Source organism: Punica granatum, chromosome 1 (genome assembly GCF_007655135.1).
Source record: "Punica granatum isolate Tunisia-2019 chromosome 1, ASM765513v2, whole genome shotgun sequence".
In the NCBI taxonomy this organism is placed as follows: Eukaryota; Viridiplantae; Streptophyta; class Magnoliopsida; order Myrtales; family Lythraceae; genus Punica; species Punica granatum.
The window spans coordinates 55,407,276-55,432,315 of NC_045127.1; the positions used below are offsets into that span (position 1 = coordinate 55,407,276).

Genomic DNA, 25,040 nt, shown 5'->3' on the forward strand with positions numbered 1-25,040 from the left:
TAGGTAGCTAATATGATGATTGTAGCCATATTATATGATTAATAGATGTGTGGATGATTCGTGATTGCAATTCCTATAATTTCAATTTAAATTCTTAATTGGTTATAATTGTTAGAAACACTATTGATACGGGAGTTGATATAGGGTTTGTTAGGAATTCTTGATTAGACTAATTAGTTAAATGCGGAAGCTGCGTTAATTAGTTTAGTTAGAGATTATCCAGGGATTAATGTAATGTTTCTAGTTAGTTATTCGCTAAGACATTAGGGATAATTAATTTAGGGCATTAGGCAATCATAGCACTGGAAGGTGTATGATCGTAATTTAGAGTCCACTATTAATTAGAGATGCGAAAGCTGATTAATTAATTAGGGGTTTAAGACTTTAATTTTAAAGGCTTGATAAACTCACTTGAATGACCACATAGCTATTGATCTATATAACATGATGGCAATCTGATTAGTGAAACTAGGGTGGATTATGTTTTTCCCACTTTCAATTGATATATTTTCATACAATTTTCTTTATGCTCTTTGTGACGATTTAGGTTGATTAGTAGTTAATTAGTTAATTCTCTCAATTTGATTGCCTAGATAATAATAGAATCTAATATAGGTTTAGTACTTAATTAATCATTGTGGGATCGTCACTCTATTCATCATTATATTACTTGATTAGACCCAGTGCATTTGCTGGTAGAATTCGCGCTTATCTTTATATATATTCACAGCGGATCAACGGTGACTAGCTGTTGCTGAGGCATTGGTGGTTGGTTTTGCTTATGCTGCCTTTTAATGGTCTTTACTCTTTCGAGCTATTACTTAGTCGCCCTTTATTGGTCTTTATTGCCCCGTTTTTCTTAATGTGGAGCTTGAAATTTTTTTTTCATAGTTATAGGCTGCTAGCTAGACAATGAATTCTGCCGGTGCTAGCAACAGCAATACACCCGCTCTTACGCCATCTACTAGAGAATTCACCCCGAGTTCTTCTACCCCAAAAGCCATAAATAGAGGAAAATCTAATCCGACATGGGCACATTGCAAGGAAGTACCATCAGCAAATGGAAGGAAGGGTCTGCTATGCTTGTATTGCTCAAAAGTTCTCTTCGGTGGCGGTATAAATCAGTTTAAACAACATTTGGTGGGATTAAAAGGGAATGCAGAGTCATGTCGGAAGGTACCAGATCCTATTCGATTTGAAATGCAGGAACATCTAGTTGGGCTCATGATGGAAAAGAAAAGGAAGCGTGATATGTTAGATGAGCAAAATCCATATGCTCCAACCTCTAAGCATGATGATGAGATAGTAGAAATTGCACCTCTTCATTCAACAGCAAAAGGGAAGGCAACTCAAGTTACTCAATCAAAAGCAACGATGCCGAACAAGATGAAAATTAATTCGTACTTCCAATCGAGAACAACACTGGGAGCTCAAAGGACATCCAAGAGTGTTTTGCAAAGCAAAGAAGTCACCGAGAAGTGTGATCTTGCAATTTCTAAGTGGATGCTGGCCACAAGTATACCATTTAATACGGTTAATTCTCCTTATTACCAGCAAGCAAACGATGCCATTGCTAGCATGGGGGCAGGTTATAAAGGTTTGGGATTTCATGATCTTCGGGGATACTTATTGACAAAAAATGTTGAGAAGGTGAGAAAGTATGTCGATAGCTACCGATCTATTTGGAAAGAGATGGGCTGCACGATAATGACTGATGGATGGACAGACCAATGCAAGAGAACTTTGATTAACTTTTTAGTTTATTGTCCTAAGGGAATTGTTTTCGTGAAGTCTGTCAATCCTTTATATGCTTCGAAGACTGAGGAGATGCTTTACAAATTATTCAAAGAGGTGGTCTTATTTGTTGGTCAAGAAAATGTTGCTCACTTTGTGATTGACAATGCCGCTAACTACGTGGCTGCTGGTCGCTTGTTGGAGCAGAAGTTCAAGACGATATTTTGGTCTCCTTGTGCTGCTCATTGCATTAATTTAATTCTCAGTGATATTGGTAAGTTGGACGAAGTGAATGATATTGTGACTCATGTTGTGGAGATTACTAATTATATCTATAATCATTGCTTTGCATTGAATCTGATGAGAAAATTTACTGGTGGACGAGAAATTCTACGCCATACTCCAACTCGTTTTGCCACTAATTTCATTGCATTGCAAAGTATTTTTGCACAACATAATGCTTTGAGGGCTATGACAACAATTTTTAGATGAAACTTCAAGGCTTAAAAGTGTGGTCCGAACATAAGAACAAACAAGAAGATGATGCCCGGGAAAGAAAGGAAATAAATGCAAAGTTGAGAGAGAAACCTGTTGTTCTGGAATCGATTCATTCTATTGCGAGTGAAGGTCCTAAAAAGTGGAAGATAAACATGGCGTTGGAAACTTCAGAATGAAGATTCCATTTTACAGACACATATTATATGCTGTGGCAAGAGGAATCAACGTTGAAAATAATGGCCTAGTTCGTTATAGAGTACTAGCTTTTCCTCTATCTAAACAGCTTGCAACCTCATCGTGCTCCATCACGGAACATTAGAAATCAGGCAGCGGGTAATTTCATCGACTAATAGTATCAGTTAAGCATAGCAAGCTCGTAATGATAATAACCAACAAAAAGGTCCTGAGTTGAAAGGATACATATCTTGCCAAAGTGAGAAAGGTTATGGTCAGTGATCTTTGTTAACAATACATATCAGCCAGCACCACCAGTACGGTGGTCTAGTGGTTAAGCATCAAGCGCTCCACTTGAACATCACGAGTTCGAACCTCACTGAGGACGTAGAGCTCGCCACTATGTGGGTGTATTATGGGATGGCGGTGGCCGGCCCATAATGCTTGATCCAGTGGGCCTTGACTTAATTCACTAGTGTGTTGGTGGGGCTGCGGTGACCAAGTTGGACTAAAGTCTCAGCGAGCTATGACGAAAGGAACATTCCGTGGCGGTTAGGTTCCCTTAGTTGGGGCAGCTACAGGGGGCTAATAACTCGACCTAGCCTTTTACCTAGCAAAAAAAAATACATATCAACAAGCTACTAGAACACTTATCTTTTTTTTATTCTTTTTTTTTAATGGCAAGTACTCGGAACATCGACGAGAGAGGAGCTTCAAGTCTGAAGAGAAATGAAATAAATAGACATACATATCTCAAATTCAAATGGAGAAGTATAATGACTAGAGAGAGGGGGGGAGGGAGAAAGGGGGAGAGATTACTAGATCAAAGGAGCTCTGCATCTGCAGACATCTAATGGAGTTATGGAGAGGTGACTGCTGCTGAGCCTGGAAAATGCTTTCAAAGGGGGGGACTAGCAACCGTGGTTGTACGATTCTAATACCCAAGGGGCGGCGAGCGATTCCGATTTCACCCGGCGGATCAATGCAGTAGGATCGGGCTTGGATGGGGAGTTGAATTGCACAATCATGGAATTGGTGCGAGTCAACCGACCTACTACTACCTGTTGCACCGTCAGACTAACTTGGCCTAAGCCCAGGCTATTTGTTCGGTCGGTCCATCAAGCAGCCCCGACCCGATTTTTTTTTTTAATTCTCTTCTTCTCGGCTTTCAATCAGAGGTCAAAGTTGAGAGATTATCGAAGAACTCAGCAAGCCCCAGCTTTGCTTTGCCCTTCTTCTTCGATTGAATCTTATGATTCCTACCTTCTTCGAAGTGTTTTACTCTGATTTCGAGTCTTTGGAGCTTTTGCAGTGCCTGATTTCGAGCCTGTTGTCTTCGGAGTCGGAGCTTTGCTTTCTTGGAGCTCTCTCGATCTCTCCTTTTACTGTGCTTGATGTGCTTTTTCTTGTTCTCATTATCGTGTGTCGTGCTGCTGCGCTTCTTCTTCTGCTGTGCGACTGCTGCTTCTTCTTCTCTCGATCTCTCATTCCGCTGCTGCACTGTTGCTCCAGTTCGGGTTTCAATTCAAGGTGAAGCTTTGAGCTCTCTGGTCTGAGTGTTGTCTTGCCTAGTTTTGCTGCTGAATGCTGGCTCTGAGTGCTGTTGATTTGAGTTTAAGTTTGTGTTCATTTCACTATTGAGTTGAGTTTGCGTTTGTGAGCTGCTGTTGGTTTATTGATTTGTAGCCTTTATTCGAATGAATAAAGATTAATTTTGTGCTTAGAAAAATATGATACATATATTTATATATTATTTTTTAATTATAGATAAAATCTTACAATTTACGATCCCATTCTACGATTCACGATCTTACGATCCCTGACCGATTCTACGTAGGATCACGCTTTTGACAACCTTCCTAGCAACTTATGCTGCGTTTGGTTTCAAAGAAGGATTTTAAAATCAGATTTTGATTTTGAAAAAGAGTGGTATAAATAGGGTTCACCCTTTGACTTTGTATGAGTTATTTGGCTTACAGTAGTAGAGCAGCCTGGAAAGTGCAGATAAGTTCGGATTAATCACGTAAAAATATGCACGAATTTTGTGCAAATCTCAATTTTAATATGATATTTTAGAAATAGCACAGAAAGATATAACATTTTATTTTTAGTCTTAAATCTAGCATTATCTTTGCTTAAATTTCCAATTCTAGCACGACTTTTCGAAAATAGAATAGACATGCACAATCTTTCGTTTTAGTCTTAAATGTAGCACGATAAGTCGATCCCATATATTTTTATTTAATTTAACGGCTTGTTAAATTTGAGACAAAAACGAAAGAACGTGCTAGATTTGAGATTAAAACGAAACGTTGCATATTTTTGTACTATTTTCGAAAAGTCGTACTAGAATTGAAAGTTCAAGTAAATGTCGTGCTGAATTTGAGACTAAAATGAAAGGTCATACATTTATATACTATTTTCAAAAGGCAATGCTATAATTGGAAATTCGAGCAAAGGTGATGCCTTTTTACGTGATTAAGCCGTTACAATTTTGAAGATCACCATTATAAAATGTTTTCTCCTTACAAATTTTGAAGATCACCATTATAAAATGTTTTCTCCTTACAAATCGCCCGCGCCTCTGCTCGAGAAATTATTAGGCTTTTGCCGCTGATGCTGATGAGGCAGACAAGTTTTTAGCAGCTGTAGCTCTCAGAGCACTGGAACGCCGTGATGGAAGTACCCAAATTCTCCGACGACTGGTCGATCTCTCTCTCTCTCCCCCCTCTCCCTCTCTCTATAACACGTGCGTGCAGGACAATAATAAGAAGTAATATTTATCTAAAATTAAATACAATACGTTTTTTTTTCGGTAGGAAATTATTATGGTAAGAGATTATGAATTAAGAAATTGATCGCTTGAAAATTAAATGAGTTTATTGTAGAGTCACTTAACTTTCATAAAAAACTGGGATATCGGTAACATAAGTAGGCCTTTGGTATGCTAAAATGAAATCACCCAATATAAGATTAATATGTTAAAAAAGTAAAACAATTGAAATTATACCATTTGAAATGGGAAGATAATTTTTAAGCCAAAAAAACCAATGTGCTTTAAATATAGGAAGACTCACAATCTTATATAATTGTATTTAAGAAGGCAAATAATTGGAAACAAGAATTATTTTTATTAAATGAGTAATTCTTGGATAATTGTTTTGTTTTAAAAAAATAATCGTTTAGGAAATTGAACTATTTAGATAAATAATTATATGAGATAATTAAATTGGGAAAATTAAATTTGTTCTTTCTTAGAAAATAACACCTCGAAATAATTAATTCACCCAAAAAATAATTAATTAGGTAAATTTGGAAAATATTTATCTAAGGTAATTAAATTTGAAAAGGTAAATGACCTGAAAATTCATAAACTTTACATTTTTTTAATGTTTTATCACTGTTTTTTCTTTTTTGCAAAGAAATGCACCAAATATCGATTCGTTAAAAGTTTTACCACTCCGTTGGATTCCCTGTCAATTTTAAATGAATGGGCTGACCGGTGCCACGTAGCTCATGGAGAAAGCAATAAGATTGATCTGTCCTCCAAACAATAGGATTAAATCAGACCAGCGCAGCCGCAGCGCTGTAGCTGGTTCATGTCCAGTTCAGCAGTAACATTGAGAGCTTCACCTCTCTGTGTCAAACACACAGCAATCTCTCTGTCCTCCAACACTAGTTGTGTGTTAAACTTGGTTCCATAAGAAATACAAAAATGGATTTCATACAATATCAGTTTCAGGAAATTACAATTCATCCACATTGTGCATACATAGAACGGATAAATAAATAAACACAGCAAAATCAATCAAAGAACATTTTCCTACATATGTGAATAACTCATGCTATCTTCTATGAAATGTCTCTGTTGGTTGCAGAAGAAAATGGAAATCTGATGTTTGACGAAGGAGAGCTGGCGCATCCACATTGGGCAGGTCAATGCCTGTAAAAGACCGGAAAATCTCTTCCATAGAGAAAGGCACGCTGAAAATGCAAGGGCACATGAATATATATATATATATACATATATATAGAGAAAATGTCTCGATGGCAAAACAATATCTGGCAAATGTACAATGCAGGGTAATGGTGTTTCAAGCACTGGTCTCTCTTATCAGTCCAAGGTTTCAGAAGTTATCAGAGAGGGAGAATGGAATTGGAGAAGGAGAGGTGGCAATCAGAAGATGGCTGCCATTAAAGATCAGGCTAGTCGCATTCAGCTATGTGATAGGGAGGGCAGAGTTGTGTGGTCAGCCCATCCAAAAGGTATTTTTACTGTGGCCAGTACTTGGGATTTTATCCGAGTAAAGGGTGAAGAGAAGAAGTGGCATAGATTTCTTTGGTCCTCTCCAATGATTCCCAGGAACTGTTTTATTTCATGGCTAGCCATAAAAAAGAGATTGCCAACAATGGACGGAGTTTCAAACTGGAAGAGGAATGTTGTTCCTACTTGTGTTCTTTGTGGGTCAGGAATAGACAAGAGCCCATCTTTTCTATGAGTGCTCCTTTTTTACAGAAATTTGGTCGAGCATTATGCAGCTAAACAGCGAGAACAGAAGTAAGGGCACATGGGATAGTGATTTGGATTGGGTGATAGGAAGATATAAAGGTAAAACTGCCAGTGCTGCTATTGGTAGGCTAGCTTGGCATGCTATGATATATCACATTTGGGAGGCAAGGAATAATTGCATATTTGCAGCCACTTCCCCCTCTTTAGCAAAGACTCGAGCGTGCATTGTCAGAGATATGAGATTTAGGATGGTTGGTTTTCTAGCATCCCTCAGGAAGGTCATAGGTGCAAACTGCAGAATGCTTCTCAATGCGTGGGGAATTGCGTGATTTGGTTCTGTACAAATGCTTTTGAGCTTGGCCATAAACTCTCTGTTGATCTTGTAATTGCTCTTTACACCGGGCTTTCATTACTTGGGCCTGCGAGCCTGGTTTATTTTGACTTGCGAGCTACGTAGGCCAGTGTGCCTATTTTTAATTTGGGTTTGTGAGCCTATGTTTGTTGCAGTGGCCCATATGTGATGGACTTTTGATTATTTTGGTCTAATAAAGAGCAAACTTACGGATAATACGGATAATATATATATATATGTGTGTGTGTGTGTGTGTGTGTGTGTGTATGTATGTATGTATGTATCTGGCAAATGTAAAGATATCATGCTTGGAGGTGGATGTTTGGTGTAATATATATACCTTGAGTTGAAATCGAGCAAGAAGAAATTGGTTGTATTCACCGAGTCTTCAGCCATCATTGTTCTCATCCTGCCAATCACCTGAAAGTTTGGGAGAATTGTGATTTGAGAGAGACCGAGGCCAACTATCAGTTAACAAGCACGGAACTTTGCATTCTCACTATCTGAGTACTACTCTTTACCAGATATGCATATATACAACGGAGAGCACACTCACATCTAATGACAGTCCCTGTGTTCCATATTTGTCATCCCAAAACATTGTATCAATCCGATATATCTGAGAAATGCTCAACATCTATCAAGGCAAAGAATCCCGCTTTAAAGAATTAAAAAAAAAAAAACTGCAAGCAAGGTCTGATAACTGTGAAAAGTTTCTACACTGTCGGAGAGAATACAAGAGATGAAGTTATATATATATATTGATAAATTTTTATTTTCAATAACAAAAATATGACAAACTTTCAGCGGAACTAGTAGTTTGCAGGTAAGAGATGAGTTACCGGGCAGATTTCACTGATAATTTCGTCCAAAGATAAATTAGATTTCTGATGGGAAACCTGCATGGCAGAGAGAAACCTGTCAAATATTTCCCGACTCCTGATTCTAGTATCAGGAGGAGCTGGAAAAATAATGTTAGCAATTAGCATTAACATACCAGGAATCCGACAGCCTGCCTAATGTGTTGAAGCTCACACATTAACACCCCTGTGAACTGCAAATAGAAAATAGATCCAAATTGATGTGAGTGAATGTGGACGCAGAACCCCAATCTTTTATCTGCAGAGCATTGAATAATAATACTAATGTTGGACTAGCCTTATCCGTGGCTCTGTGACACCATTGGGTTAATTGTTCCAACCGGGACTTCAGATATTCTCCATTGCTGAATGAGCAGCATTCCCGGCGAAGCAGCAAGCTACACGATTACAATTCATCCACATGTTACATTGTTGCTATCTATTTCTTGTATTTCAACCCAGCAGTTACTACTGCTGAAAGAGAATAGCTACCAGATCTCACGTTATACTGACCTATTGAAGAGCTGAACATTGATGAATGAGAAAACTTGAGCATATATTTTCATGTTGATCGCTGATGGTACCTGAAAATGGCAGAAGAGGATGGGGTCAGGCCTGTGTGTTTGTTGCTGTGAGTTGGGAGTAGGTAAGTGTGGTGAATTCAGGGAATTAAGCAAACACAAGTGCGTTGGAGAGTATCAGCAAGTAGTAATCCAGTCTTTTCACGATGCTTTGCCAGCACATGTTTGAAGTTTGATGTTTTGCAATGGCACTTGAATGTATACGGCTTGATAGCCCTCTTAATGATTTAACCCTCACAGATCTCGTACCCTATTATCGGAAAACTTCGTTAATGTGACTTGTAAATTGCATTGCTTCATGGTAGTACTAACAAGCCCCTTACCTGTATGCACAAGTTCAAGAACTGACCAATCTCTTTCTTCAAACAATCTCGGATCATCCCATATAACTTCTCGACACATGCAGTGAGATGTTGTTTAAATAGCAGTGCTGGGTACTTTGCTTCTATTTTTGACTGCCCAGGTGGTACCTCAGCCATTCCGCTGTAACTGCTTGAAATTCCCTTACCCTTTGGAAACCACATTCAGGAAAAAATTAAGAAGACCTTAAAAGTCCTGATCTTAACAGACCAAACCAGAAGTTCCCAGAGAAGAGCTTAAACTTACCTGTGGTATTCCTGTAAATAATGCCAAAGGAAATATTTGGCACGTTGTGAAGCTATATTCGGCGTATTACTTGCCTTTATTGTGTTTTTAACTAGAAAGAGAAGGGTTAAAGTTGTTGATAGCCAATATGATAGTTCACTGATGTTCTCTTGACCCTAGAAGGAAATGAATATGGATGACAACATCAGGAAAAAAGAAAAAAACAAAAAAGAAAAGCAAAAAAGAGACGACTTCATTGTAAAATTGTTTAAATCATTTGAATTGGCAGGTGTGCATAGTATAATAGCTCCATGCGGATTAACAATGCCAACAGTCGTATATAGATAACCCTTTTTTTTTTTTTTTAAGCGGTTGACAGTATCAGTTGATGGAGCATACCTCAAAAGATGATCGAATTGCACGAGTGATTTAAACAAAATAAAGGCAGCAACAGGTCTCTCTTTGTCAAATTGCTTCTCTTCCATTACATACTTGATCAAGGCATCATAGTTTTCCTGTTATTAACAAGATAATGACAAAATGTGCATCAGAATGATCGATGATACTGCAGGTACAGAGTGTATATATATATAAAAACACACACACACATACTGTCGATAAAGTTTCAGCTTATGCTTTACATGCCTGTTGTCTGTCTGTTAGAGATCGTTGTCTCGAGAGATTGATGACTAATGGTCCTGATTCCTGAAATAACAACTCAAGAGTTAGGCCTATGCAGCAGAAGAATAGAACTATTTATTGTTTAAACAAAGTTCAGCAAGAAAGGTGGTGGTACTTTTGTTTTATGAGGCTCTACCTCTGTTAGATGTCCATTGTTACAACTCTGCATAATCACACAACATATTTAAATGCACAGCTTGCAAAGAAGTCAAGTTCGTAATACTGAACAAGGTAACCACCAACTCTAAATCTCAGTTCCTGGTGAACCTATGAAGGAAATAGCTATATGTTTCACAGCTGTTGCCTGTTTCCGAACTAGCTTATTCTCGGCCTCCAAGCTGGAAATCTTAGCCTTGAGACTGCACGAAGAGAGCGCTTGGATATTTATTGGTATTTGGAATACTTGGATACGACAATAATCTATTATTTCTATTAGTAAACACTTATTCCACAAATATGAACCTGCTGTACTAATGAGGTCAGTCCCTCTTGAGCCGTGTTACTTACATATTCAGTTCGTCTGACAGGTCCTTATTCGTTGGTACATCCAATACTTGCTGCCGTAGAACTTGGTTCTCTGCTTCAATGCTGGATAGATTTGATTCTAACCTAAAATGCATACACAAAGGTTAGTTAATGCAGTTGGGGCCATCACATTTGACTAATCTAATTATTTTGATCTTGACAACCTTTCAATAGTCTCTTGAAGCTGTATTGCTCTCTGCTGTGCTTCCTCTGCATCTTTAGCCCTTGCATTGTTCTCCTTTTCAACCTGGGATTACTTCTCTTCAAACTCCTCAACTTTCTTTCTCAGGCTATTCAAGTCACCCTGTGTATTCAAAGGAATATTAGGTCAAATGGCTTGCTTGGTGATGTGAAGGTTTTTTGAATATTTGATTCTTAAGTTGTCGAATATTACCTCCAGTTCCTTGTTGCAGCATCTTAGCAGCTCCAATTTGGTCTCGTCCACCACAGGTATCTCCTTGATGACTGGAGGAGCTTGTTCAATAGCCAACTTTGCCGCTTCTCTTTCTCTGGCTATTGCCTCTTGCGCTTTATCTAGCTGTGCTCGCATATCCTCCAGTGCATTTTGTAACCTCCCAACTTCTTGTTTCTTAGCTTCTTCCAAGTCAATCTGCAAGTAGAAAAATCTGTGTTGAAAGATGAAATGGGAACAAAAAAGCTGCACCCAAGAACTCCTGCATTTCCTGTCCAATAACTCACCAACTTTATTAGCGGGAAAGAATTAGTTAGATGATATCAGGTTTTAACCCAAGAGAAGAGGAGGATAGGAAAAAAAACCAAGGAACGGGAAAACAGGTTCAGAATTTCGAATCAGTATGTTTCAAAGATGAGGATCCCTGCTCATTCCAAGTTTCATGATCCAGCAGAGCACTCTAACACAGGTCAATACCCTCAGATGCTTTTCAAATTCCAACCGCCACTTCAACTCTTCTACCCACTTCTCCAGCTTATCCTTAGCTTCCTTAAGTGCACCTGTTTCTCTCGCAGCCTGCATTGTGTGAGGATCATAATATTAGAAATGAACGTGCCATAATTTTGCTGATAATGCCATGGTGAGGCTGTGAATCAGTACGAATGATTTGAATCCTATTTACCATCCTCAGCTTCTTCAGCTCTTTTCTTGAAGACTTCATCCTCCATAGACACTGAAAAGTAAGAGTTGCTTGCTTCTGCCGTCGATAAGTAGAGAGTGCCTTGAATCTTCGCCATTCAGTCTGTTAACATGCGATGTCAATAATGATCAAAAGTGAAGTCGAGTGAAGCTGATTTCAGAAAGATTTCAAGTCCAATCCCTATCCTTATCTTTTCTTTTCCTAAACATGTTATCTGTTTAATTTGGTATGCATCCAGTACAGTTAAAGTCACATAGTTTGAGGATCAACCATGGAATAGCTGAGTGGACAAGGGACTTGTGGAGACTGTAAATAGGAAATATGGCTTGCTGGAATCAGTGACCATGAAGAAGCCTGAGAGAGTGGGACGGTTGATGCTTGGATAGGGGAGCAAAATTGACATATATCCTTGAATGATTCTATATGGCTAGCATATTCAATTCCCACGAGAAAAGAAAGTTAATGGATTGTCTCTATCCCACGTCCTGAATCTCATTGCCCTCCCTGAACAATAGCCGATGTATTACCTGCACAACTGTAGCAGCCTTGCTTCTTCGTTGGAAACCATACTCTTGCCATGCTGCCATTGCTCGTAAGCCACTCTGAATGATAATAGCCGAACCTTGTAAACCCGTGTAAAATTTTCTGGCAATTCGACCACGTCCATACTTTTGTATTCGGATTGAGGCCGCATTCTGTCTCATATTTTCAAACAGTTTCCGTGCAAGTTGTGCTGTCTCAGCAGCAAAAGACAAGATAAATTATATGAGGACAAAGTTATGATGAAGCTATATATTACGAGAAAATACACATGCACACGCGCACAAGCACGCACGCATATATGTGCTCATAAGATATCCTACATTTTTTTTTTCCTGGTGAAGATAGAAACATGACATGATACAAAATTTGTTCTTTAACTAATGTCATTTTTTGGAGAATGATCAGAATATTAGTCGAATATGATCTTGGAATGATATATCAAACATTATCAGTTCAATTTTAGTGACTTGTTTCATTTATAGTCACTAATATTTGTACCAGTTTAATTATTCTGGGTTTGCTTTGCACGTTAGTATTACTATTACTATATCTACTAAATTGCGTCAACCACAAAAGAAGAAGACAAGATTATCTCCCAGTGAAAGATTAAGAAATGGGTCGAGTGCAAACCCCGCCAGAGTTTCTGGAAATGGATGGTGGCCCTTCGCAAAGATATGAACTCTTTTCTGGTCAAATGTGTCCTAATCTGTCTCTGGATAAATCTCGCGGCATTTGCCAAAACTTCGGTTCTTCGTGCATCTAATTCAGCCATCTGTCCGGCTCTGAGAAACACCTTTGTCTTCCCAATCTTAATTCAAATGATCATGAAAATATATTAGCATCGTTCTCAAAAGGGGAAAAAATGGAAAAAGAAAAGCACGAACTTTAATAAATTGATAGCAGTTTCATTAAGATCAAGCCTTAGAAGAGCTTGTTCCAATGAGCAAAGAAATTACCTGGTAAGCCTTTAGGCCCATCCTGTCGCAGATGGTTATACATGCAGATTTCTCATCCAGTCTGCCAGAACAGAGCATTTATTTAATCATTAATGGTTTTTCGTGCTGCATGCTTCCTTTAACTGGTGAAGATAATACATAAGTTCCTTTATTTTTCCCCCTTTCCTTCCTTGAATTACTGCTATAACAGATCCCATCATACCCGTCAAAAGCATCAGGGGCAAGCATTCCAAAACGGACGAGGAACTCATCAAACGCTCTTTTAGTTGGATAACCTGCACGGCTTATCCTGATGGCTTCTAACACACCCTAACAAACTCCGAAGTAAACTGATGTAGTCAGTTGGAGCCACTTTTGAGTATTTAATATGTACACTTGCAGACATTAACATGAACCAACTCACCCCACATCTCAACTGATTTAATACGTTAAAATTCTCAAAGATTCCTGGCTTCCGAACAGTGTTGGGTTTTACACCTCTGATATAATGCGGTTCTGTTGTGTTCAGAGTGTCCATCAGGGCTTGAAGTTGTTGCTGCAAGTTTAAAGACCAAGTTGAGTTTGCAGATTTGTGGCTTTAACTCACATGGGTTTATTCTGTTGTGACAAGAGGTACCTTAAAGCGAGTACCAATGGAAGAGAATTTGGACTGCTTTGATGTCTCCTCAGACAATGGAGGAAACAAATTTGCGACAAATGCACACTTGGAAGCATTTAGTAAAGCTTGATGTTCTGCTACAACGTAATCCTTGTTCTTATCAAGAAATTGATCTGCTTGGTATGTGACCTTTAGAATGGCAATGTTTTAGGACATGCACTCAATAAAAATTCACTTATAAAAAAGATAGCAGTGTAGTTACAGCTTACATCTCCGGCATAGTGATTTATTGTGAAGGCTGTTCGGGCAAGTTTAGGCTTGCTGTAACGCTTGTGTCCTTTGTATGTCTGATACATCTTCTGCGCAAATGTCTCATGTGTCGATTTTGGAAACATGCTGCACAGTGAAGTCGAAAGCTTAGTCAACTAGATTCAGAGAGGAAGAAAGCTGTCTCTTGGAGTATATTGGTATAACAGGGGAATTAAGAGATAAAAGTTCCCCCAATATGAAGGATAGAAGCAGCTATTTATGCCTCACCAAAAGAAAGAGGAGGGAAAAAAAAAAAAGACCAGGTACTCATGACCTCTGTCCTCTAGGAGTTTGGTAGTCTCATCTAAATAATTCATTGTCAAAATTAATCGTCACAACAAGCTGAGACTTCTTTTCCCCCGAGAATTTTGCAGAGGTTTCTGTACGCATACCAGGCTTCATCGAGGAGAGCAATTATGCCTTTGGGTTTCTGCATGTGAGGAGCCGAGTTATCTTAGGATTAAGTAGAAAATGGCCTCCAACTATTTCAAATTTTCGAGTGTACATATATAGAAGCTGTGGGTCTCAAACACCTTCTCTATAAGATCCAGCACATCCTGGTTGTCAACAAATTCCACGTAGCTCCAATCTATTTCCTCCCTCGTGTACTCTTCTTGTTCCATTTTGAAAACATGCTGCAGAGCAGAAATATCCCCTCATTTACTGGAATAGTCTAATGAATAGAGATTTTCAAGTGTAAGCTGTACCTGATTAAAATGCTGCTGCAGTTTTTCATTCGTTAGGTTGATGCATAGCTGTTCAAAACTAGCAAATGGTGCAGGCCATCAGTTTACCTTGCTAGACAACCACAAAAGCGTTCGTCTTTTCATGAGGAAATAAGTGCTGCCCTTATCTACCTGTTGACTTTGAAGCTTTCGAATCCGTAGATATCAAGTACTCCAATTAAACTTGCTGCATCAGGATCTTGGCCGATTGAAATGTTAATCTTCTCCACAATCCTGCCAAAGTCAAAGCGTCGAATCTCAGAAGGTCCATGCTTCCCAAGGAAAAACGAAAGAGTGGAAGATACAATCAAGCTCCTACTTGACAGAGTTTAGGTTTGATATGTTACCAGTCAAATAGACGGGAGTAAACTGTCTTGGACAATGCATCGCGACTGAGGGTAGCCAAGTCCGGATCGAGTGGTTTTGTGATGTTTCCGTCAGGTGTCACTATCACACGTTTGCAGAGAGAATCCTCCAGAGCCTTCTCATCACACCTGCATAACACTAGATATCTGAGAGACGGTTTACCACATCCCTGTCACTTTTAAATGAAGCGAAGAGCCTTGGTCAGGAAAGCTTTACATTAGTAACCCTGCCGCTGTCCGAAGATGATGGAGGGATTTCTCATCTTTCAGTTTGGAGGAATCTACTTCGTTTCCCTTGACGAAGTTCACATTTCCTAGGTGTAGGATAGCAGCCACTACACGGAATATCGCATCCTGGAGAAAAAGGGAATAGTACGCTTGTCAATGCTACATGCTAATAAATGACAGGAACCATGAGCATTCTATTCTATTTAAAAAAGGAGTAAAACAGATGAACTACCACTACCTGCTCATCCTGGTTGATACCAACTATGTCCATAGCATTTCTTGTTTCCAGGTCTTCTCTCGCATCATCAACATTTGCTACCTCATAACAGTTTGACTGGTATAGGTAGTGGAAGGTTCGAGGATCCCCCAACTTGAATTTTACTAAATCCTAGGAAGCAGAGGTATTTTCAGCTCATGCATCAATCCGAAGAATGCAAACCCTATGGAGGATATTGTTGGGTATCCCTCCAATTTGGAGGAAGTTGGGCTCAAATCATATTGGGCTTTTATCGAGCTTTAATAGGCCCAAGGACCCACTTTAGTTAGGGTTAATTTCAGCTAAATTCGCTGGGTAAGAGGCGGCAGAATTAAGCAGCAGATCAGCACAAAATAACAGAGAAGAGCATAGCAGAATTCGGATCAACAGGGGCAGCGCGCAGCTGGAGATCAAACCTCGATCGGGACGTCAAACGAACTCCGATTGGGACGAAATTTTGACAGCAGCTTCAAAACACGTGGGGCTAAGTTCTGAACGGTCAGAATTTCTATTCGAGCTCTGTAGGTTCTGTTTCAGCTGACTTTGTGAACCACCCGGTGTGGGTGACGAATTTAGTGTTTGGGTGATCCAAGAGAGTGTTTCTCTTGAGTTTGGTGATCCAAGGGTTTACCCTTGATGAAAGACATTGTATAACCTTCATTCATAGTGGATCGTTGATTCGGAGTTGGTCCCGTGGTTTTTCCCCACATCGGGGTTTTCCATGTAAAATTCTTGGTGTTCTTTTACTTTACTGCTTGTTGGTTGATTTGATTAGTTCCTATCTCGATTACACTAGTAGGGGAGGAAGATTAATCGCTGCGTTATTATTTGGTTGAGTACATCCCTTCCCAACAAGTGGTATCAGAGCCTCGGGTTAGAGAAGTTTGAGTTTTTTCGGTGTTTTTCGAGATGGAGGAGTCTACAGGATCTATGTTCAAGTTAAATGCAACCAACTACTCTATATGGAAGTCTCGGATGGAGGATCTTCTTTTTTGCAGGGATTTGTACGATCCCATTGAAGGGGATTCCGCGAAACCCAAAGATAAGAATGACAAGGCTTGGGAACGCACAAATCGGAAGACTATTGGTTTGATTCGGCAGTGGATAGACAATAGTATTTATCATTATGTTGCTCAGGAGACAAATGCGAAAGCTTTGTGGGATAAATTGACAAATCTCTACGCGAGGAAGACTCCGCAAAATAAGGCCTTTCTCGTGAAGAAGCTGGTTCATCTTCGTTACCAGGATGGAGGTGATATGGCTGTGCACATGAGTAATTTCTAGGATATTATTAACCAGTTGACGAACCTGGAGATAATATTACTCGATGAGTTGCAGGCTTGTCTACTTTTAGGGACTCTACCAGATAATTGGGACACACTTGTGGTTACATTAAGCAACTCTGCGCCAAACGGGAAGCTATCGTTGGCCACGGTGACAGACAGTTTATTTAATGAGGAGACTAGAAGGAAAGGCACGGGAATTTCCATTCAGTCTGAAGCTTTGGTTACTGAGCAACGGGGGAGAAGTCAAAGCAGAAATTTCTCTTCCAAGCATAGTAACTCACGTGGCAAATCGAGGGGTAGATCAAAGTCGAAGATGAGAAAAGGGGTCACTTGCTATCACTGTGGAAAAGAGGGACACTACAAAAGGGAGTGTAGAGCTTTGAAGAAAAATCAGAATGGCAACAGTGAGAGCAAGAAGGAAGAAAGCACTACAGCAGTAGCATCTGATGGAGAGACCTACATCATTTGCGATGAAGCCTATGTGAATTTCACATGTCAGGACTCTACCTGGGTTGCAGATACAGGTGCCTCGTTTCATGTCACTCCTCATCGGGATTTCTTCTCATCTTACACTACCGGGGACTATGGTTATGTGAGGATGGGGAATGGACAGTCATGCGAGATTGTCGGTACTGGTGATGTCTATCTAGAGACCGAGCTTGGCTGCAAGTTGCTTCTGAAGAAGGTGAGACATGTTCCAGAAATTCGCCTTAACCTAATCTCGACGGGTCAGCTTGATGATGAAGGCTCCAGTAATGAATTTAGCAATGGGAGATGGAAGCTCTCCAAGGGTTCGTTGATTGTGGCACGGGGTCAGAAGACCGACACTCTCTACAGGCTACGTGCCAAGCACAATTCCGGTCAAATTAATGTTGTTGAGGATTATCCTATCGAGCTATGGCACATGAGACTTGGGCATATCAGTGAGAAAGATATTCAAATTCTTGCCAGAAAGCAGTCTTTGCCCGTTAAAGGTATGCATTTGAGCACTTGTGATCACTGTTTAGCTGGTAAGCAGAGGAGAGTTTCTTTTGTTAGAAGTCGTCCATCTAGTTGCGATCATATACTTGATCTTGTGCATACTGATGTTTGTTTCATGTCGGATAGATCTCTTGGTGGTACTTTCTATTTTGTGATCTTTATACTCCAGGAAGGTTTGGGCTTACCCTATAAGAACTAAAGATCAGGTGACTGAGATTTTCAAGAACTTCCATGTAGCAGTGGAAAGAGAAACGGGCATGAAGCTGAAATGTGTCAGAACTGATAATGGTGGTGAGTATAGGGGTCCTTTCGAGAACTATTGCAGGACTCACGGTATCAAACTTGAGAAGACGGTACCGAAGACAACACAGCAAAATGGGCTTGCAGAGAGGATGAACCGCACAATTGTTGAGAGAGTTCGTTGTATGGTTTCTTAGGCGAAACTGTCTAAGTCTTTCTAGGGCGAGGCAATGAGGTCAGCGGTTGATCTTATTAATCTTACACCGTCAGTTGCACTTGATGGAGATGTACCCCAGCAGGTGTGGACCGGCAAGAAAGTATCATACAAGCATCTCAGAGTCTTTGGGTGCAGGGCATCTGTTCACATTCCTCGAGATGAAAGATCAAAACTCGATGCCAAGGCAAAACAGTGCATCTTCTTGGGTTATGCACATGAAGAGTTCGGGTACAGGTTTTGGGACCCTGATAGCAAGAAGATCATTAGGAGCAGGGATGTTGTGTTCTTTGAGGACCAAACAATCGAGGATTTGCAAAAGTTAGAAAAGGCCAGAGTAGGCAATCCTCACGAGATCTCTATTCCTGTATCGGTTGATGTAGAGCATCCAGTGGAAGAGGTACCTGGTGAGTATGAAGAAACCACGACTGGGGGTGAGATTCCTCAGGTAGATGATGATGCGACTACAGATGATACAGACTCGCAGTTACAGTTAGAGCCTGCAGATCTACCTAGACGATCTGATAGAATAAGACGACCATCTACAAGATATTTGCCTCATGAGTATGTGCTACTGACTGACGGGGGAGAACCTGAGTGCTATGGTGAAGCTGTGGCATATGAGCACAAGGAGCACTGGTTGAAGGCGATGAATGAGGAGATGAACTCCTTGTCTGAAAATCACACGTATGACCTAGTGAAGCTACCGCAAGGTAAGAGAGCATTGAAGAACAAATGGGTCTACAGGTTGAAGACAGAGAACTCACGACCTCGATACAAAGCTCGACTGGTAGTGAAAGGTTTCAACCAAAAGAAAGGAGTTGACTTCGAGGAGATCTTTTCGCCTGTTGTCAAGATGTCATCGATCCGAGTTGTTCTCGCACTGGCAGCTAGTCTGAATTTGGAGATCGAGCAGCTCGATGTAAAAACAGCTTTCCTGCATAGTGAATTGGAGGAAGAAATATATATGGAGCAGCCTGTAGGATTCCGAGTTAAAGGTAAGGAGCATTTGGTGTGCAGGCTGAGGAAGAGCTTGTATGGGCTTAAGCAAGCACCTCGGCAGTGGTACAAAAAGTTTGACTCTTTCATGTTGAGCCATGGCTACACACGGACAACTGCAGATCATTGTGTGTTCGTGAAACAATTTTCGGATGGTGATTTTATCATTTTACTGTTATATGTGGATGATATGTTACTTGTTGGTCATGATATGAGCAAGATTGCAGAGTTGAAGAAAGAGCTCAGCAAGTCCTTTGCTATGAAGGATTTAGGACCGGCAAAGCAGATCCTTGGGATGCATATTTCTCGTAACAGATCAAGTGGAAAAATTTGGCTTTCTCAAGAGAAGTACATCGAGAAGATTTTGGATCGGTTCAACATGGGTAATGCTAAACCAGTTTCATCACCACTTGCTTCTCATTTCAAACTTAGCTCGAAGCAATGTCCTACAAGTGAGAAGGAGAAAGAAGAGATGAAGAAAGTTCCTTACTCATCAGCTGTAGGAAGTTTAATGTATGTCATGGTCTGTACAAGACCAAATATCGCTCATTCTATTGGTGTGGTTAGTCGTTATCTCTCTAATCCGGGGAAAGAGCATTGGAATGCAGTTAGATGGATCCTGAGGTATCTCAGAGGAACATCCAAGGTGTGTTTACACTTTGGCACTGGTAAGCCGGAGTTAGTGGGCTACACGGATGCGGATATGGCAGGAGATATCGATTCCCGGAAATCCACTTCGGGATACTTGATGACTTTTGCAGGGGGAGCTATCTCATGGCAATCAAGGCTTCAAAAGTGCATCGCTTTGTCTACAACGGAAGCCGAATACATTGCGGTGACCGAAGGTTGCAAGGAGATGTTGTGGTTGCAAAAGTTTTTGCAGGAGTTGAGCTTGAAGCAAGAAAGGTATGTTCTACACTGTGATAGTCAAAGCGCCATTCATCTTTGCAAGAATCCCACTTTCCATTTGAGGTCGAAGCATATCGATATCAAGTTTCATTGGATTAGAGATGTGTTGGAGTCCAAGCTGGTGAAGTTAGACAAAGTGCACACTGATGAGAATTGAGCTGATATGATGACAAAACCTCTTGATAGGGAGAAACTTCATGTTTGTCGAAGTATAGCCGGTATGCTCGAAGCCTCCAAATAGTCGGGAGGGGGAGTTTGTTGGGTATCCCTCCAATTTGGAGGAAGTTGGGCTCAAATCATATTGGGCTTTTATCGGGCTTTAATAGGCCCAAGGACCCACTTTAGTTAGGGTTAATTTTCAGCTAAATTCGTTGGGTAAGAGGCGGCAGAATTAAGCAGCAGATCAGCACAAAATAACATAGAAGAGCATAGCAGAATTCGGATCAACAGGGGCAGCGCTCAGCTGGAGATCAAACCTCGATCGGGACGTCAAACGAACTCCGATTGGGAAAACATTTTGACAGCAGCTTCACAACACGTGGGGCTAAGTTCTGAACGGTCAGAATTTCTATTCGAGCTCTGTAGGTGCTGTTTCAGCTGACTTTGTGAACCACCCGGTGTGGGTGACGAATTTAGTGTTTGGGTGATCCAAGAGAGTGTTTCTCTTGAGTTTGGTGATCCAAGGGCTTACCCTTGATGAAAGACATTGTATAACCTTCATTCATAGTGGATCGTTGATTCGGAGTTGGTCCCGTGGTTTTTCCCCACATCGGGGTTTTCCATGTAAAATTCTTGGTGTTCTTTTACTTTACTGCTTGTTGGTTGATTTGATTAGTTCCTATCTCGATTACACTAGTAGGGGAGGAAGATTAATCGCTGCGTTATTATTTGGTTGAGTACATCCCTTCCCAACATTACCTTGGGTGGTGCTGCACAGAGCATGTAAAAGCAATGGTAGTTTCTCTCCGGGTTAGAAACTTGGCAAACCCGAGATCTTTCAAGAAGATATGTACGAATTGCAGCACCGGAGATCTTCCCATGCTTATCAAACTGGATCTCCACAAATTTGCCGAATCGACTGTCAGAAGCCATGTCAGTCCGCATAATGCCAGAAAGAACATGTGAGGGAAAAATAAAGGACAACGGATCATCTGATTTTTTTTCCCCCTTTTTCTCTTATTTATTACCTTGAGTTGTTGTTCTTTACAGTTTTAGCATTCCCAAATGCTTCCAGGACAGGATTGGACTGGGAAAAGTGGAAGACCGGTCCTTGCATCAGTTAATTAAACCTCAACCAACTCAAAAAGAAGAGGGGGGGAAAAAAAAAGAAGCACAGTCCCAGGATGAATAAATTCAAACTCACCTCCAAAACCTGTTGTTCCACGGTTCCTCCTTCAGCATTAGACCTTCCACCCATAAATGCAAGGTATCTCATGAGCATTTTCGTTGTTTCTGTTTTACCAGCTCCACTCTCCCCACTTACCAAGATGGACTGGCTGCGCTCTTCATGTATCATTGCCCTATCGTATGTGATAGGCTCTTAAGGGATGATTTCAGCAAAAAGAGGTTATTTGCACTAATGCGATGTTTGTATGTGCCATGATGCTTAATTAGTTAATGGATGTACCTGTATGATGTATCGGCAACAGCAAAAAGGTGGGGGCTAAGCTCCCCGAAGGCTGCTCCTTTGTACTGCTCCTTCATGTGGACGTCGTACAGGTGAGGCAGCCTCTGGAAAGGATTCACTGCTATCAGGATATTCCCGGTGTAAGTCTGCTTAGTTAGTTCAGGGAAATTGAACACTTGGTTATTTTCAACCTCCGATTCTGGATTTCAATGTGCTTTCTGACTGATACTACATACGAAGCGGTAAAGAGAGAGCACACGAGCATAACTCACGTAAATCTCTTTGAGGGAAAATCGGCATGCAAGATTGTACAGGACTCCTGGCTCATGCAGGTATGCCAACTTGGTCATATCATCCACCCCTGACGGTGGGGCTTCAGTCTCCTTTGGATGTATGCCCAAAATGTCTGCAATGATCTAAAGTTCCATGGAAAATCTAACTTGAGATTATTTTCACTGAGAATACAGAAGACTAGTATCATGACATAGATAAAATTGCTTCTTTGATAGATGAGTATATGTATATATAAAAAAAAGAGTAAATTACACTCCCCTCCCTTTAGATATTATTGAATGACACTCTACTACATTCTCAAGAGAAAATGATACCCCACCCCGTTCTCATTAAAAAAATTGACATTTCATCCCATTGACCAAGTTGACCTAGTAGAAAAATATTTTTTTGTCCTCAAGTCTTTAATTGCTTTATCAATTTCATCTTGATTCATTTATATTGTCATGGTTGGTCTACATTAGTCTTACTATTTGAATTTTCACTAAAATTATTGACATGTAAATTTTTTAAAATTAAAATAAAAATGAACGCTTGTAGGTTTTCCCATTGAGGTTGCTGACAGATATTAAGTCCTTAATTTATCTTCAATTTTTTTGAGAGAATTCCCTCAAACAGTATTTTTAATTTTCTTGAAAAATAACTTTTATTTTTTTGAGTTTTTTGGCAGAATTCCTTGTGAAATCCATTGGAATTTTTTAACAGAAAATTTAATCAGAAGTCTTCCTCAAAACTAGCGAGTATTTTTCTTTTTCCTTTTGTAGTATGAGGTCATTAGCCGTTAAGAATTGTTGCCCACAACTTCGTTGTTGTGTTCGCGACCTCTGACGCAAAACCTCAAGTTTCTTCCTGTTTAAGTATTTTAGCAAGTATTATGAATAATAAAACCATCTTTTAAATTAATAAATTAAAAAAAGAACAACAATAAAGAGTAAAAAAAAGGGACTTTATGGTCACTTTCTTAGTAATATTACAGAAGACCACTAGTTGGCAATGATCTATGTATGAGGGATACGGATGCGAAGGGGTTGGGGCGAAGGGCAGCCAGACCCTTTCCTAAATCACCGATGGCTTTAGAGAATATTATAGTCATCTACTTTCGATATGCTCCTTATAGTTCTTTTCTTATTCTTTAATTTTATTTCAAACGTATTATACTTACAAAAATATTATATGGTAGTAAGCTTCGTCTCTTGAGATCAAGATGGGAAACATAATAGTTTGGGATATCGATCTTGAGGAGTGGGGTCTCGTCAATTACCATCATCAGCTCTTTGGATTGTTCAAAAGCCTAAGTTATTATTGAAGTGTTGGTCTTTTTTTTGTACTTTCCAAAAACCTTTCCTCTTAAAAATATTATACATTAATAAGTCTATTGAAATTTCTACTTGCACGAGCACGCCGGCCAAACCATGTAATAATGACGATAGAAGTAAAAAAAAAAAAAGGATGAAACGGAAAGCAATTCAAAGTTTGGAGATCAAAAGAGATTTTTCTTATTATGTCAACAATGATCAACGGGGTGGAGTGTCATTTTGTATCAAGAATGAGGTTGAGTGTCATTTGGCAAAAGCTCAAAGGAGGGAGTATATTTTCTTAAAAAAAAGAAAGAAGAAGCTGTTTTTCTTGGTCACATGGATGGATAGAAAATGTTTGGTGTCTGCCTTGCCTGATCTGACAAAGGCAATCCAACATATATTATTAATTGGTGATGCATGGCATAATTCATCTGAATTTCTGTTAATTTGAAACTGTTTCCAGAGAGGAACAGAATTATGTTAAAAAATGCCAGGAACCTGTGGCTTGGGATGTGGCCAGCCAGGTCATATATGATACGTGTATATGTTATTTGGGGGCAACACACACACATGCTTTTTCTGCATGAGGACTAGGTCGTGCCATTCTTCTCTTCCACCATATATATGAGTCGAGAGAGAGAGAGAGAGAGAGATAAAGCCAAATTACATTTTAAAATAGCGCATATGTCGTCTCACTACTTACAGTTCTGCCATCAGAGGTGACGATGGTGGCATCTCCACTACTGATGGAAGTGACTACTCCGTCAATCCATGCTGCATCAGGATCCTCAGCCCATACATGGGATCCGACAATTATGTTCACTGGAGTCCCCTGCAATGGATGCAGATTAATGATCACGGATCCCCCGACCAAGTAATATCAGTGTCTTAAGCATAAGCGCTTATTGGGGATCGAAGATGCATGTGCTTATTACTCCTTACCATACAAAGAAGAGAAGAGAAGAGGAGAAGGGAAGGGAAGCTCTAGCAAATGGTCATCGAAGGTGGAATGAATGGCAAAAAGACTAACTAATGAGTTGTAAGAGAAGACTGTATGCTATGTAGTGCAATCAGAGTGGAGAGCAGAGCAGAGCAGACGGACAGATCCTAACTAATGAGTTGTAAGAGTAGATTATGCAGCCGTGGAAGTTGAGGTCATGATTACAAGCACAAAACAGCGAAACAGAATAATAATAATAATAATACTGTCTGTCTCTCTGGGGAAAAAAGAACTAAAGGAGGTATGGATAATTTCATTGATCAAAAAGAGCAAGGTGCGGTGCTGTGCTGTGCTGTCAGCTGGTGCACTGTGCAGGTGAAGCGATGAATTCCCGAAAGAAGAGAAGAGAAAGGAAATATATATATATATATATATATACACACACATAAAGAGTAAATAGGCAATTTTGTCCCTAACTTTCGCAAATTACATCAATTTCGTCCCCGACTTTGCATTTTGCATCAATTTACTCTCTCGTCACATCAATTCAGTCCGTCGCTACATCAATTTAGTCATTCGCTACATTAATTCAATCCATCGTCACATCAATTTAGTCATCGTTACATCAATTTAGTCCATGTTACATCAATTTAGTCCCCAGCG

The 25,040-nt window shown here is 39.9% G+C and overlaps 2 protein-coding genes across 2 annotated transcripts; one reads left to right on the plus strand and one right to left on the minus strand.

Moving 5' to 3' along the window:
- Positions 1-912: 912 nt before the first annotated feature.
- On the plus strand, positions 913-3,801 carry LOC116207888. Its single transcript, XM_031541005.1, has 2 exons — positions 913-2,008; positions 3,719-3,801. The coding sequence occupies exons 1-2, from the start codon at positions 913-915 to the stop codon at positions 3,799-3,801; spliced, it is 1,179 nt and encodes a 392-aa protein (XP_031396865.1).
- A 2,289-nt stretch (positions 3,802-6,090) lies between these two features.
- Positions 6,091-24,524, minus strand: LOC116192787 (myosin-12-like). Its single transcript, XM_031521430.1, is given in 40 exon segments — positions 6,091-6,390; positions 7,609-7,688; positions 7,825-7,905; positions 8,111-8,167; positions 8,266-8,322; positions 8,427-8,526; positions 8,642-8,712; positions 8,810-8,959; positions 9,033-9,212; positions 9,280-9,356; positions 9,359-9,470; positions 9,672-9,809; positions 9,940-10,025; positions 10,243-10,334; positions 10,483-10,584; positions 10,665-10,804; positions 10,895-11,110; positions 11,390-11,488; positions 11,595-11,714; positions 12,140-12,345; positions 12,786-12,963; positions 13,112-13,172; positions 13,314-13,420; positions 13,515-13,646; positions 13,728-13,898; positions 13,979-14,105; positions 14,411-14,448; positions 14,552-14,653; positions 14,726-14,783; positions 14,876-14,977; positions 15,091-15,237; positions 15,326-15,462; positions 15,575-15,724; positions 21,140-21,299; positions 21,409-21,467; positions 21,585-21,741; positions 21,849-21,994; positions 22,121-22,264; positions 24,141-24,269; positions 24,380-24,524. Coding segments are annotated over 40 exon segments (4,611 nt in total). The 5' UTR covers positions 24,383-24,524; the 3' UTR covers positions 6,091-6,251.
- Positions 24,525-25,040: the final 516 nt, after the last annotated feature.

Bases quoted from the DNA above. Each gene is read 5' to 3' on its own strand.
- LOC116207888 (XM_031541005.1), top strand. From the start codon at position 913: ATGAATTCTGCCGGTGCTAGCAACAGCAATACACCCGCTCTTACGCCA. The intron at 2,009-3,718 runs GTAAGTTGGACG...GAGCTTTTGCAG, and splicing joins TTTAATTCTCAGTGATATTG to TGCCTGATTTCGAGCCTGTT.